The sequence below is a fragment of the Orcinus orca genome, chromosome 3 (assembly GCF_937001465.1).
Source record: "Orcinus orca chromosome 3, mOrcOrc1.1, whole genome shotgun sequence".
NCBI lineage: Eukaryota > Metazoa > Chordata > Mammalia > Artiodactyla > Delphinidae > Orcinus > Orcinus orca.
The window spans coordinates 30976453-30992988 of NC_064561.1; the positions used below are offsets into that span (position 1 = coordinate 30976453).

The window sequence follows — 16536 nt, forward strand, 5'->3', positions numbered from 1 at the left end:
GCCAGCTCCTAACAGCACTTATGCCCAGACGCTAGTGTCAGGCCAATTCCCAGCGTCAAGGGCTGATTTTCCTGTTCTCATTGGTAAGAAGGATTAAATGAGCTGCCCTATGTAAAAATCATTAAAACAATGGCTGCTATAAAATAAGCCCTTAGAGGGCTTCCCTGGTGGCGCAGTGGTTGACAGTCCGCCTGCTGATGCAGGGGACGCGGGTTCGTGCCCCGGTCCGGGAGGATCCCACGTGCCGCGGAGCAGCTGGGCCCGTGAGCCATGGCCGCTGAGCCTGCGCGTCTGGAGCCTGTGCTCCGCAGCGGGAGAGGCTGCAACAGTGAGAGGCCCGCGTACCGCAAAAAAAAAAAAAGAAAAAAAAAAAAAAAAAGCCCTTACAAGTGTTTGTTATATGACACTAAATGCACAGGGTATGGAAGAGAATAGGTAAGTGGGACAACATCAAAATTAAAAACTGGTGCACATCAAAGGACACTCGAGAGAGTGAAAAGGCAACCTCCAGAATTCAAGAAAATATTTCCAAATCATATTTCTAATAAGTGACTGATATCCAGAGTACAGGCAGACCTCAAAGATACTGTGGGTTTGGTTTCAGACCACCACAATAAAGCTAATATTGCAATAAAGCAAGTTACATGAATTTTTTTGTCTATCAGTGCATTTAAAGTTATCTTTATGCTATACTGTAGTCTATTAAATGTACAATAGCATTATGTCTAAAAAAACAATGCACATACCTTAATTAAAAATACTTTACTGCTAAGGGGCTTCCCTGGTGGCGCAGTGGTTGAGAGTCCGCCTGCCGATGCAGGGGAAGCGGGTTTGTGCCCCGGTCTGGGAAGATCCCACATGCCCCGGAGCGGCTAGGCCCGTGAGCCATGGCCGCTGAGTCTGCGCGTCCGGAGTCTGTGCTCCACAACGGGAGAGGCCACAACAGTGAGAGGCCCACATACCACAAAACAAACAAAAAACAAACTTTATTGCTAAAAAATGCTAACTATCATCTGAGCTTTCAGTGAGTCAGAGTAATAACAGCAAAGATCACTGATCAGGGATCACCATATCAAATATAATAAGAATGAAACACTGAAATTTTGCAAGAATTACAAAATGTGACACAGAGACATGAAGTGAGGAAACGCTGTTGGAAAAATGACACCAATAGACTTGCTTGATTCAGGGTTGCCACAAACCTTCAATTTGTAAAAAAACATAATATCTGTGAAACGCAATAAAGCAAAGCACAATAAAACGGGATATGCGTGTATGTAAAGAACTCCTACAACTCAACAATGACAACAAAACAAACAACCTGATTACAAAGTGGGCAAAGAACCTGAATAAACATTTTTCCAAAGAAGACATACAAATGGCCAATAAGTACATGAAAAGATGCTGAACATCACTAATTATTAGGTAAATGCAAATCAAAACCACTTCACATGCATTATGATGGCAATTATTTTAAAAAAAACACACAGAAAATAACAAGTGTTAGAAGGATGAAGAGAAATTGTAACTCTTGTGCATTGCTGGCGGGGTAATAAAATGGTATAGCCACTATGGAAAATGGTATGGCAAGTCCTCAAAAAATTAAACATAGAATTACTATATGATTCAGGGATTCCACTTCTGGGTATATACCCAAAAGAAGTCAGAGCTGGTCCTCGAACAGATATCTGTACACCAGTGCTCATAGCAGTATGAATCACGATAGCCAAAAGGTGGAAATGACCCAAGCGTCTAGTGACTGATAAATGAATAATTGAAATGTATTTGAGTGTAATTGAAATGTATACAGATACAAAAGACAGTATTCAGCCTTATAAGGGAGGAAATTCTGACACCTGACACAACATGGATGAATCTTGAAGTCATTATACTAAGTGACATAAGCTGGTCACGAAAAGACACACATTGTGTGATTCCACTTATCTGAGGTGCCTAGAGTAGCCAAATTCATAGAGACAGAAAGTAAAACGATGGTTGCAAGGGGCTGGGGTGAGTAGGGAGTTAGTGTTCAATGGGTAGAGAGTTTCTGTTGGGAAGATGAAAAGTTCTGGAGATGGACGGTGGTGACAGGTGCACCACAATGTGAATGTACTTCGTGCCGCAGAATGGTACACTTAAACATGATATTTTAAAAAAGGTAAATTTCATGTTATGTATATTTTATCACAATGTATTTATTTGCTAAAGTAAAAAATAAATAACATCAAACCTGATCTCTCTTCCATCTAAATCTCCTTTCAAGATATTCAGATGCATCAGAATGTCCTTTAATATTCATGACAACTTTAGGAGTTGTAGATTTTATTACTATTTTACTGATTAAAAAAAACGAGGCATAGATGAAGTAAGTCATTCACGATCACAGTGTTAGAAAGTGGCTGAGCTATGATTTGAATCAAACTAGTATAGACTACAGTTATTCTTTTTTTTTTTTTTTTTTTTGTGGTACGCGGGCCTCTCACTGTTGTGGTCTCTCCGGTTGTGGAGCACAGGCTCCAGACGCACAGGCCCAGCGGCCATGGCTCACCGGCCCAGCTGCTCCGCGGCATGTGGGATCTTCCCAGACCGGGGCACGAACCCATGTCCCCTGCATCAGCAGGCGGACTCTCAACCACTGCGCCACCAGGGAAGCCCTACAGTTATTCTTAATTATTATTTTTGGAAGGGGTTTAAGAGATTTACCAGGGACTGGGGTTATAACTTCTGTTGAAACTGCCCACTGGTAAAAGAAATCTATCTTTCCATTTAATAGAGCACTGAGACATTTCTAGCAAGGGACTGGGACCACATTTTTTTTTTTTTTTTTTTGCGGTACGCGGGCCTCTCACTGCTGTGGCCTCTCCCGTTGCGGAGCACAGGCTCCGGACACACAGGCTCAGAGGCCACGGCTCACGGGCCCAGCTGCTCCGCGGCATGTGGGATATTCCCAGACTGGGGCAGGAACCCACATCCCCTGCGTCGGCCGGCGGACTCTCAACAACTGCGCCACCAGGGAAGCCCTGGGACCACATTTTTAAATGGCTATTTAATATTATGGGAGAAGCTAGTTAGAATTAAATGTAGTCTTGAAGAAAAATTGGGAGAAGCTGAAGTTCTGGGTAAAAATTGTTAGGGGCAGGAAACTGTTAAGATGTCACACATAGGACATCTTGTATGTACCATGAAGCCAGGGAGAGAGATGGAGAGGTAGAAGGTACACAGTGCTTATCGACCTTGGGAACTTTGTCAATAGCAAGATTATTTGCTGAGAAGAAACATCTCACTGCTGTATGTCACTTCTGTGCTACGCATCTCCAAAGGAATTCTCTGTCCATCTTGCCTGTGTGCTCATTTGCGCTGTGGTGCAGAACAGCAGTCCCAGGCCTAGCTGGGCTGGAAACTGGTGAACCTACAAACTACGTGTTTGTGTGTGTGTACACATGCACACGCAAGTGCATTACAAGAAGGCACAAATAAAAACAAGAAAAGGTCCAACCTCTGTTTAGCAATGTCAAGAGAGTCCCTGAGAACTACCAATTCCCAATCTCAGAGTGGAAGACCTTGTTTCAGAGGCTGGGGTGAGGCTCTCTGGGAGCCCAGGTCAGTGGTACAGGTGCTTGCTTTTTCTGCCTGCTGGGACGGATATTGACATTTTCAACCAAGTGTCATCAGACCCCCAAACCACGCTTCTCAGCTTCTGCAGGGAAACTGCAAGCAGCTACTTTGCATGACTGTGTAGGTCTCAATCTTGACAAAGCCCTAGAGGATGGGGTGAAATCCACACTATGCAGTAAGGGGGGTTTGGGGGGGCCTATAAACGTGGGGACAGTCTGGTCCAGCTGGATGCAAGGAACTTACACACACAAAGAATGTTATAGCAAGAAGGGAAGCTCAGAGACCTTTTGGGGCAATGCTCAACCTTGACAGGTAGGGAAACTGAGGCACAGGATTATTAAAGATCGTGCTGTGAACTGAAGCAGGGACAGAGTATAAAAAACTAAGTTCTTCAGCTTCTGCTTTAGAGCCTTCCCATTACACTCATGCTTCCCAAACTTGCCAGACCCTAAGAATCATCCGAAGAGAGGAGTGAAATCACAGTTCCTGGGTCCCTCCTGAACTTACTCAACCAGAATCTTCTGGAAAGAGTCAGGGGAGATGTGTGTTTGCCAAGCAGAGGTGAGGAGTATTTTGTGATGCTGTGTCAGTTTTTTCCCGACCTTCTGAACACTGTAACTCATGCCCCTTAACGCAATGCATTCATTGTCTTCTGTTTCAGTAAGCCACACAAATGTTTTAGAGGTGAACATTTAACAGAGGGGTGGGGAGAAAAGTCTCTGGAATTAGGAAGGTTGGGTTTGAAACCCAGGCCCTTCATTTCCCAGTTTTGTGACTTTGGTCACTTAACTTCTTTGTGCCACAGTTTTCTCATCAATAGAATGGGTATGATGGCGATCCTTGCTGCACTGGGATGTGGTGGCGGTTAAATGAAAGTAAATGAAGTAAGGTATATAAAATGCTCAGCATAATAGCTAGCATGGAGGGAGAAGAAGGCCTCGGGCTGAGAGCCAATCCCATGGGCTTTGCATTTAGGGCAGGAGTAGGGGGTGAGTGTGCCCTACTCAGCCTTGAGATGGCATCCAGGACTTACTCCATGCTGCTGGTATGCTGGGAACCCCTCTGGAGGAGAGGTGGCCAAACCAACGCCTGGAACCAGAAGGGGATTACAGGTAGCTCTGAACATCTGACCCCAACATCCAAGTTGATGGAGGAGAAATGGGAACCAAGGGACTCATGCATAAAACAAATCCAATTTGGGAGAGGAAATGACGTGTGGACTCGATTTCCTGACGCCCAAATCAAGAGTGAAGAATGAAATCTCTCCCAGACAGGTGAGGACTCCTTTGACTGAGGCTCCCACCTGGGGCCCCCTCTGGGGCCCTTACGTTGGCTCTGCCACTACTTGTCATGATATGTACAAAAAGTATTTTTCAAAACCTTCTCATTTAAAGACGATCTACAAAGTTCTAGAGCACAGAAAAACAGACAAGACAAAACAAAACAAAAAATAGGTATATTGAATATGTTTTGTAAAATAAGTATATTTCCCTGAGCTGGGATAGTCTAACCTGCCTTCCTTCCCCATTAGGATCCATTTTCTTCATTCATACATGATGAAAAACATTACATTTAGCAGTTACTGAAGACACTAATTAATTCATTTATTTAATAAATACTTATTGAGCATCTATTGTGGACTGACACCAGGAATCCTCCAGCGGAGGTTTCTGCGTCATGAAGTGAAGCTGAGAGAAGAAACAACAGCCTAGAAAGAACAGACTAAAGTTAAAATGCGGGACCTTAAAAGAGGTCGGATAAACAGCTTCACAACGTAGAACGACTTCTAAAAGAAAATGACTTCGTATTATCAGCACAGTCCAATCACCCAAACGCATAAGAATTGCTGTGAGCTATTCAGGAAATCCTAAACTAAATTTAATTATAGTGGGCATAATCTGTTTAAGGAGGCAAGAAAATGTGTAACATATGAAAGGAAAAATTCTTCCCCAAACCTAAAATATATAAGGGGAAGACCTTTCATTAACTTAAAAAATTTCTGTGCACCCCCCCCCTTCTTCCTCATCCCACATCCAGCCCCGTGGATGGTGGGAGAAGCCAGATGAGTGAGGCTGTCTAGGGCAGTGCTTTAGTGTTCAGGAGAGGATATCATTTCTCACTTCTCCATGGCTGTCAAGACAAATCTGTAACATAGAACATCTGCTTTTCAGGTTCTGGGGGGCGACTATCACCCCAAAGTTGGCTAATTCCTGTAAATATTTAGCTATGAGCAATGATATTTAAGGTCTATTGTCTATGGGCCATACGGTTTACACGCCCCTTTATAGAACTAAGGTCTATGGACGGACCAAGTCAAGTTTCGCCCTTGGGCTGTGCAATTTTGGTGCATTAGTAGAATGGTTTTTTAAGTGCAAATATTCTCTATGGCTTATGTGGAGGGAGGTTATAAGACATTTTGACAGGATATTCTTTAGCGTATGAATTATGGCATGTTCCTGAGAATCGTTCATCTGGAATGCACACATCATCTCCTGGAAGAGAGTTTTCTTGCTGGCCTCACTATAAGCATTCACAGAATTTCCCCGATGCTGTCAGTTGATTTGCTTTTATCTCACAGATGTTGTGCATCTTTGCTCTTTCTCTTTTTGCTCTGGTTTCTAGGAAGCTTAGAATCAAGTTTTCTATCTTAAATAACGGAACAGGACTTTATGTATAGTATATAAGCCTACGTGTACGTTCTTCCCCCTAGATTTTTCCCTTTATCTTTACTGTATCATTTTATAGCTCTCCAGTTTAAAAAAAAATTGCTATAAGCTGTCACAAATTACAGGGAAGATGTAAGAAAAGGAATGAATGAATGAATGGATGGCTGAATTATTGAATGAGTAAAGGTCTTTTGCTTTATGATGCCAGATAAACAAGAGAATCATTAAATTAGCTAGGCAATTGAATTCCTGGACCACTCTAGGGAAGCGGGAGCTTGCTGGTTTTGAAGTATTACGTTCTTTAGAATTAACCAAGGCGTTGCTTTTTGAAAAAGAGCTGGTTGGTGCTTTTTGACCACCTAGAGGGGTGGGATAGGGAGGGTGGGAGGGAGACGCAAGAGGGAGGGGATATGGGGATAGATGCATACCTATAGCTGATTCACTTTGTTATACAGCAGAAACTGACACGACATTGTAAAGCAATTACACTCCAATAAAGATGTTATAAAAAAAAAAAAAAAAAAAAAGCTGGGCACTTTCAATGCACTTTAACAAACTGACACTCTCCCGCAGGGACAGCTCCTTTGCCACACAGAACCTATGGAAAGGGTCCTGGCAGAGGCATACTGATTACATTTCTTCTGTATCATTTGATGTTACTAATGAGTATTCCAAACTCCTTCTATTTAGACTTTCAAGAAAATGAAAACTCAACCTCTTAGAGTGGAGGAGGTAAGCCAATGCTTTTAGACCATAATGTGGCTGGCCGGGTATTTTCTGCCTCATATTCTGAGAGCAAAGTGCAAACCCCATTCTGATTTGGAAGGTAGTCTTATTTGTCCATCGGCAGGAGCCTCCATTATGCTGCCACTGAGATCCAGATTTTTTTCTTCCAGATGAGTTATTTCATAGATTTGAAAGTATGCTGCTATAGACAAGAAACATCTCTGAAGCTGACCTGTCCTGGCAGAAGGTCAGAACACGGGATGAGCCACTTGCTGGAGTTCAGCTATCTGGAAGAAAATGCTTGAGGTGATGGGAAACGCTCCTCTTCTAAGCATCTCACTAGCTGTACCTGGGTATCTGCACGATTGGCATAGATTGAAGGTGAGAGCAATTTGGCTGCAAAGGTGCCAAGGTTTTAGTACCGTCCACTAAAGAATGCACTACAGTCATAGAAAATAATGACGGTGGAACCATAAAGGTGAAATTTTTTTGTTGCTTTGAGGAGGTGTTCATGTCAAAAACGTTTTAGTTGTACAGTTTATGTCCAGTTTGTCTCTTTAGAACAGAGGCTCTTTGGGCAGGAAATGAGTGCAGTCACTCTCCTAATGATGGGCTTCACTAACGTCAATTCATAACAGCAACAATAAGAGGACAGCAGGAAATAATTCTTTTACTGTCATATATGGGCTGAAGAAAGTGTTGGAAGGGGTTTTATTTCACCTAAGAAAGAGGCGAAGACCAAACTGGACCAGATCTTCAAAGCACAAGGTCATTGCCAAGAGACCAAATTCAAAAGTTCTGTGTTATTAACCAGCTAAACATAACATAATCAATCACATGGTCGCTTGCTTTGTGCCTCCGCACCGACCGAAAAATCCAGCCCCCTTTCATCAAACTCAATTCAGAACACCCAGGCGCGGCTCTGTACTTTGCACCTTCTGTGTCAAATTCTATTTTCAATCCTTTATGTCAAATTTAAATTCATGGCAACTGCATTCAGATCTTGATAGAATCCCCAATTTGTCCTGGACCCCAAATCCATTCTGCAACGCACACACACACACGTGAACACACACACACACACGTGACCACACACATTTGAACTTGATTTGCACTCACTTCAGCGCTAGGCCAGAGTCAAGAATTTTGAATGGCTGCGTGTTGGCCGGAGCTTTAACCAGTTCTCAGGTAAGTATCCCCCTGAAAACAAGGATGTTGCACATTGGTGTCTTCACCCCTAAGGGTGAAGAAATCGTATCACGGTACTTCTTGTGTGGGATGAAAATGGACCCTCAAATTGTCTGTGGTATTTTGCCGTTACTGAAGCTTAAATTGCTATCAATCTTAAGTGAGCCGAACAAATTGGTGTGAGTGATGAAAAAATGGATAAGTTTGACTCTGAACACACACATCTGTTGTGTCCACCAAAATGAGGTCTTGATTAGGCAGAAAATCAACAAAAACTCCCTATCAACCACTCACAATCTGATACAACGTCCGAAAGAAAAGAAATCACTCACAGCGTTATTACTAAGCAAACATTCTAGATAGCCCTGAGATTAAGAACTGACCCCTCTTATGGAAATCAACTTGGCTTGGGTATACATATATGCATAAAAGGATATAGTTTTTAAAAGCTCATTTTCTTGCTAATAATCATCTTTTTTAAAAAGCTATCAGCAGGTGTGCCTCATTTCAAAAGCGTCTTGTACTTTATAATACAATATTCATCACAATTACATAGTATGAAATAAAAGGCAGCAAAACATAAGCGAGGATAGTTCAATTAAATGCAACATAATCTCTGCAGGAAAAAAAAAAAAAAAAAAAAGATCCTGTAGCTAAAATCAGGTTCTGATGAAAGGAAAAAAGGGAATATATTTCCACATATTTTTAATTATATAGTATTTCCTCAAACATGATTTTTCATAATATATTCCATTAAGTTAACATCATATTTGAAGAAAGAACATTTTCCGATTTCATTCTAAGCCTGATTTTGAGCAATTACAGTGTCATTGTTCCGCGGTAGAAAGGTTGAATTCATTTACTGTGTGGTTACGCTAGTCATGATTGATGTCTCTTCTCCAAATGATAAACCAATCACCCCAATGATGTAATGTCATTTTAAGAGTGCCATAATCACATTTCTCTCAAACTAGAAGTTCTGATGAGTTCTAATAAAGATTTATGGTAGATTAAAGGCCTTTATAATATCAACAATGGATTGCTCATTTGATGAGAGATTTGATTAGGTAATTTTTTTTGAAAAAGAATATGAGTTTACTAAATATATCAGGCCTGGCTTTGAAGAAGGGCATAGGCCATCATAAGTAGCAGTACATCATTCCATCTCCTGAATGAATCATCTTAAATGTATTTACGAGGTCCTCTGTAATTGTAGAGGTTGAGGCCACTGGTGGCATATACTCATGGGTGGAGCTAAAACACAATCCCATCAAGAAACACTCTTGGCATGGAAAGCTCTGGATTGCTTTTGATGGGACATGCTAAGGAACACCACGAGTGGCCAACTCAAAAGATAACTCCAAAGCCTTGGGGTCGGAAGCAGTTAATTTTTGCAAATGTCTCTCCTTGGGCCCATGGGTGCTTAACCCTAGATATTGCTCAATCCGACACTCACATGTTTTGTGAACATACCACCAACAGCAGAGATTGAAATAAGGCAGGGCTAGTGTGGGACCTGGGACAATTCCATCTAAGATTTAGAGATCTGGAACTGAGGCGGGTACCACAAAATCCTCAAAAGGGAAATGGAACGCTGTGAGCAGTCCCTTTGCTCTGTGAATGTGAAAATCACCATGAGAACCAGGGATTTAGAGGCAGTATATATCATGGTACCACACTATCAGCTTGTTAATTTCAAGTGAAGTGGGACAAATAGAGGGTTAGAGGAGAGGTCACCCCCCAAACACTTCAGACTTGGCCAGACATTCAGCATTCATGTCAAGAGAACACATTTTAATCGCAAAATCATCTAAACAAGCCAAGAAAGAGTCAGAAGCCAACCATCAAAAAAACAAGAGATCTGAGATGCACACACACTGGGCACATGAGGGTGTCCGGGGTCACTTGGCTATGACCAGAATTGTAGTAATACAGCATTCAATATTCCATCGTCTCTCTGCACTTCCCCCTTGAGACCTGCATGCTCTCACATGCAGCGGTGGGCAAATTCCTCCCACTCTGTTCAGCTAAGCAATGCCTCTTCAGTAACTGCAGCCTTTAAACAAACATACTCTGGAACTGCAATGCCACCAAACGACAAGCGCGCTTCACCTCCCCGCTCCCCACACCACCTTCTCCCCAGCCCTTGTTTCAGAGTTGTCATTTTGCAGGACACTCGAGACTGTCACACACACAACATGTTCAGACACCACAGTTTCCTTACCACCGCTGGAGGCTTGCTGGGGCCCTGAGCATGCTCTGAGCAGGTATGAATTGGGGGAGAACTCCTCATCGGGGTTGGTGTCCATGATTTGATGGGAGGTGTTGCTGTCTAGCAATGGCATCTGGCAGCTAACTGGTGGAGGATTATGGGAGCTAGGCAGCTGAGCAGATGGGAGGAGGCTAGACGAGGATGTAGGTGGAATGGGACGACCTGGGAAAGAGGACAGAGGGGTCAAAGGTCAGCAATGAATGTCATGAGAGCAACCAGAGAAAGTTACATTGCAACCACCTCACAATACAAATAGCCAAAAAAGAAAAGAAAAAAAATGCTCCAGATGTATTTTTTCAAGTGGTTTGAGGTTTCTCCAAATGTCCAAATTCATACAACCATAGCTGCGTATTTCAGAAAACGGGCATGAGCGGAAGTATCCATCTACACAGCTGAAATGGACTCAGTCAAGAAAACATCCACTTCCTTCTCTCTCTCCTGCTGTGGTTCTAACTGAAGTCTCCATCATCTCTCGATGGACTAGCTCCCTGAGGTTCTCCCTGCTTCCGCTCTTGCCATATGCCATCTATATCTCCCTTTGTCTCTCTCCCTTCTCTACAGCGGCCAGAATGCTATTTTTTTTTTTTTTTTTTTGCGGTACGCGGGCCTCTCACTGCTGTGGCCTCTCCTGTTGCGGAGCACAGGCTCCGGACGCGCAGGCTCAGCGGCCATGGCTCACGGGCCCAGCCGCTCCGTGGCATGTGGGATCCTCCCGGACCGGGGCACGAACCCGCGCCCCCTGCATCAGCAGGCGGACTCTCAACCACTGCGCCACCAGGGAAGCCCCAGAATGCTATTTTAATGATAGAAGTTGGGTCATGTCACTCTCCTGCTTGGCACTCTCCAATGGCTTCCCATTGCCTGTAGAAAGAGACCCAAACTCCTTATGATGCCCTGCATGTCTCTCCTACTCTGGCACTAACTGCTTCTCTCACTCACCTCTGGAAGTGGTCCTTATCCACACTCCACTTGGCCCCTTAACCTCCAGCCAATGTGCCATCTTTATTTCTGTTGCTTGAACGCGCCACACCATTCTATCTTCAGAGTCTTCACACTTCCTGTCCCCTCTCTGTGGAACATTCTCCCCTACTCGCCACATCACTGATAGTCACGGACCTGCTTCTTCTCTTCATTCAAGCCTTCCCTGTTTGCCTTCTTGAAAACTGCCCACTTACCTGCTCTATCCCACTAGCCTGTTTACATTTCTTTAAAGCCCTTATTACTATCTGAAGGTGGATATATCCATTTATTTTATTCACCCCTATATCCTCAGGATCTTCCTCACAAATAGCACCTGTTGAATGAATGAACAGATAAATAAGGTAGACTAAAACCAAGTTAATTAGTTTGGGGAAGAAGCGGAGGAGAAGCAGAGAGGGTGACGTATTTGCATCTCGAAGGACTGGCCAGTGCCACCACCCTCTCCACCATGCGGTTCTCCTGGATATCACGGGGGGATCCCTACAAAGAAAAGCCACATCAGGCCACGCGGAGGAGCAGCCGTCCTGGCAGGAGGTACGGGCAGTGCCTCGGAGCTGGCCTTGGGTCCAGAAGTTCTCCTGCCGCACAGAAGGCTGCTGCAACCTCTATTTTCCCATGGCAGGGAGCTCCTGGCAGCCAAATTGCTGAGTGAAGATAATTGCCGTGTGGACTTTCCCCTGATTCACGCTTACGTCTTGGGGTCCTCGTGACTGCTTGTCTGCTGGTTTGTTCATCTGGGAAGCTCAGAAAAATGAGCCAAGAGCTGCAGACCAGGGGATGTGCCCTGAATTGGGCGTTGCGGAGGAAAGGGTAAGGTATGAAGAAAGCAAACTTAAGAACCAGGCTAGAGTTTCCACTCAGGTAGAAGAAATCTGTTTTCCTCCTTTGAGATGCACTATGTGTGTGGAGGCATTTTCAGGCACCTCAGATGCATGTTAATTTTCGTCATCGCTTTTGAAATCGTATTTCCTGATCCATTGCTCGGTGCATTAAATGCTGCTTACTGATAGATCATTGTGAATGAATAAAATGTATGAGGGCCTCCAAAGGGCACTCTGCTGGATGCTGAGGATACAGAAATAAATAAGACATCAGCCCTGCCCTCGGAGAGCTCACAGTCTAGTGGGAGAGGCGGAGAGTAAAACACATCATTTCAGTACCACCTGATAAGGGGCAGGATGGTCTCATGTAAGAACATGGTTCTGTGGGGACCCAGAAAAGGGACACTTGGTTCGGCCTGGCCAGGTGGAGGTAGTGGTGGAGAGCCAAACAAGGATTCCTGGCAAAGGTGGTGTCTGGGCGATCTTCAAAAGAAAAGGAAAGGGACTCCTGGCGAGAGGAAACACAGCTAACAATAGCACAGAGGCATCAAAACCACTAGCCTATTACCCTTTTTGAGGGTGGGAGTGGCAGAAAGAGATAGGAAATAAGGTACCCTTAAAGCTTAAATGTTAGGGGCTCAGTAACACAGCTGAAGAAGAATCATCCCTGAAACAGATCAATGGATGAATGAAGTTTGAGTTGAAATATTTAGTTCATTCATAACTGTTTGGGAGCCATATAAGAGGCATGATATTCTTGTGAGATGATCTGGCAAAGGTAGACTGAATACATCAGTGTCACCAGAACCAGTACTCACATTTAATCAATGTGACTTTCCCCCAAAGTCTTCTTCTAATAACAATACGACCATCATTACTATGTTAACTGCTAATGTTTTTGCACAATGACTATCTGCCACTCACAGCGTCAGTCACTGTACAAAGATTATCTCATTTAATTCTGAAAACAATTCTATGAGGTTAGAATGATTATAATCCCCATTTTGTAGATGAGGAAACTGAGGCACAGCGAAGTGCGATTGCATGGCTAGCAAGTGACAGGGGCCAGGTTTGTCTATTCCCAAATCTACCCTCTCACCCTGTCTGCATGGTGTTTGCCCAAACAGCATGGTGACAAAAAAGGAAGATGGTGACATACAAGGAGGGGAGGTGATGGACAGGAAATCATATTTCCAGTTCCCCATCTCCCCATCCCAAGGCACTCTCGAGATTTGAAGTAAGAAACATTTCTTTGAATAACCATTGATAGCAGCTATCAGCCGGTAGAGTTCAAAGCTTTTCTCGTAATTTTGTTATGAAGTTCAAAGTGGCTCTTTCACAGCCGTGTTACCCTCCACCTTCTTCAAGGCTCCTGGTTGCAGAAGCGTCCTGACCAGGGCACTGCGAAGTTGGCATTGACGTCCACTTAGCAGCGGGGCCCTGGCAGGAACAGACTTTAACTCACAATCAATAGGCTTTAAAGTTTGTATTATTGAGGCATATCTGAAACTGCATGTTGAAGGATGGCTGGGAGCCAATTTTTAAATTCCTTTGAGTGACTGAGGTGGAACTGAAGTTCAGGGGCAATTTTCCAGGGGCCTGATATGATAGTTGCTGTGAAATCATTCTTTACATGAACTTGTTGAAATTGTGTTCAGCATGAATTCATTTCTTATAGTACAGACAGAACTGCCTTTTAATTTATACAAATACAGACAATGCAAGAGCACTCCTAACACAGTGAAAGCACTAGGGCTATTCCAGTGTATTGGAATACACATCACAGAATTGTCTGATTCCTGTAAAATCCACGCCTCCTTAAAATCTATGCCTTGGTAGCGCCTTAAATTCTCTATCTGGTATCTACCACTACTTGGGAAATTTCTCAGTCCCTAGATCTGCCCCCAGTCAAATTGTACGCGGTTCTCTATTTGCTATGTCATTTGCTAATTTTGTTCACTTATGCTACATTTTTCCCCATGACTGTTACAACTGACAGAGACCATCTGTACCGACACACACAGGTTCCAAAGTACAGGGGAGAAAGCTGGAACTTATACAGGCTCACTTTATAGACCAGGATTTCTTACTAAAATACTTAGCGTGGGATGGGCATGTAACCAGGGGCTATGTCCTTACCCAGTTCCTATTCTATGCACTACGGGGGCTCCCTGACCCCCAAACTATTTTCAAAGTATCACTCTGAATGGGTATAGAGTCCACAGCAAACGTACAGAAAACTGGGTTTAATCAATCCGTTAAAAAGCAAGAGGAAACACGCAAAGGCAGCAATATGTCATTCATTAAACTCATATGGTCTTGTATATGTGTGGGTGTGCATGTGTGTTTTCCAAGATCCCCATGTAAATCAAAGTCTAATTATCTGTGCGACTGGATTCCCCATGACCTTAGAAATGGGGACCAATTCAAATTGTGCTGATTTATCTGTTTCCAAATGAATAAGATTTTGTGATGGTTTCAACTCCTAAAATTTTTCTGATTGAAAGAAAGACCTGCAGCCAGAGAGAACAGTTCCATGTGAACTCTGATAGATTGGGAGCGGCTGTTTGGAAGGCTGTGTTGAGAATGATTCTGAGGATGCCCGGGTTTCGGTGGTATCACCACTTAGAAAAATCGTGGACAACGAGCGGGGGAAAGGCAGTAGATGCACAGAGCATATTTGCCATCTGTGCTCCAGGACTTTATCCACCATCTGCTTCAGTCACACCTGAAAACATTATCCTACAGCATCTGCGGTTTAAGTCACATTACTTTAACTCCCAGTGTCTCAATGACACCTCTATTTTTCTTCTTAAACTGATTTGGAGCCAGCTTTAGTTCTCCCACTCAAGATTAAAGGGCTACCATCTCCTCTCCATCCCCAAAGCAGTAAGTATCATCCATGAAACTGCTGCTTTGCCCAACTGTTGCTAATATATTCATTCGCTAATTTATGATGGAGGGCATGTTGCAGATCAATCCCCAAATTCACTTCAAACGAGTTCCTTTTTCACTCAAAAGATTAATGGCCAGCTGATATTAAGATGTTCTGTGTAGACAACGTATAATTGATCTATGCAGGGACGGGGTGTCAAGGTATTTGGTGGAGTAGAGAGACATGGATGGGAGACCGTCAAAACAAAACAAAACAAAACAAACAGCATGAAGAATAATTACATATAAAATAATAAGTTAAATGACTTCATTATCAATTATACACGTGATCTTGCTTTGTGCTGAGCCAAGTATTTTATTTTCTATGAACAAAATCCTATTATCATCCCCTTTTACAGGTGAAGAAACTGAGGCTTAGATGGACTAACTTTCCTAACATTGTACCACTAGCAGAACTGGCTGGGATTTGAACGCAAGCATTCTGACGCCAAAATCCAAGCCTTGAATGGTCCATTCTACTCTTGTCTGTGTTAGAGAAGCGTGATTGTTAAAAAAACGAACAAGATATGAACCCCAGACTGACTGGCCCTCTTCTGGAAGGCACCATCGAGGTCATCCTAGGTGAGGTAATTAACCATTAACAGCCACAGTGATTGCTCACACACGATACATGATCTATAAAGAGAGAAAGCAATTCTTAAGTCAGAAACGGGAAATCCTCTGCAGCTTTGTACGTTTAAGGATTAATAAAAATATAGCTTTTGTGTTAAAGCTGAGTATTGCAAAAGGACTGCATTAACAAAAGCAAAACAGTTGGTTAGAGAATTTAAACAATGGTCCTAATGACAGTTCCCAACACCAGCTATTTATTCAGATGTCTGATTAAATGATCCATTTCCCCCCAAATATTTGGGGTTTGTGAAGTCCCTGTTTTTGACACAGTGAAAAGTGAGGTATGTGACTATGTATGTAAATAGAAATCATTTCACTGCTTGAGATTATGCCCTGCTTTTCGTTTGTAATCAGTGAATAGTTGAGGGATGTGGTCCCACTTTCTCTGGAGTTCCACGAGAACATCGTTCAGGAAGGTGCATTCAATCTTTTAAGCTCTACCTAGCACACGGAACTCGCAGAGGGCTGTGTGGTGGGACATTCTTCAAGGTATGGTGGGCTAAGCGAGGCACTGGGCCATGGCAGTCATGGCCACCACCACGTCTGCTACAAGGTACCCTGACAACAACTCTAACCGGACTCCCTACCTCCAGCTGAAGGAACGCGGACGAAGCCACTGCACACCTAATCAGCCTGTTTCATGTGCTAAGGATCAGGCTCGGGGATTTTTCACATACCCTTCCACAATGATCACAACAAC

At 43.3% G+C, this 16536-nt stretch overlaps 1 protein-coding gene across 13 annotated transcripts in view; it reads right to left on the reverse strand.

Annotated features, from left to right (window-relative positions):
- The window catches only part of TENM2 (teneurin transmembrane protein 2), a 713065-nt gene that overhangs the window by 401119 nt on the left and 295410 nt on the right, over positions 1-16536 (reverse strand). For all 13 annotated transcript variants that reach the window (XM_033432114.2, XM_033432113.2, XM_033432112.2 and 10 more), the window contains one exon: positions 10420-10629. In XM_033432114.2, coding sequence (XP_033288005.1) covers positions 10420-10629 — 210 coding nt within the window. The remainder of the gene's footprint in view (positions 1-10419; positions 10630-16536) is intronic.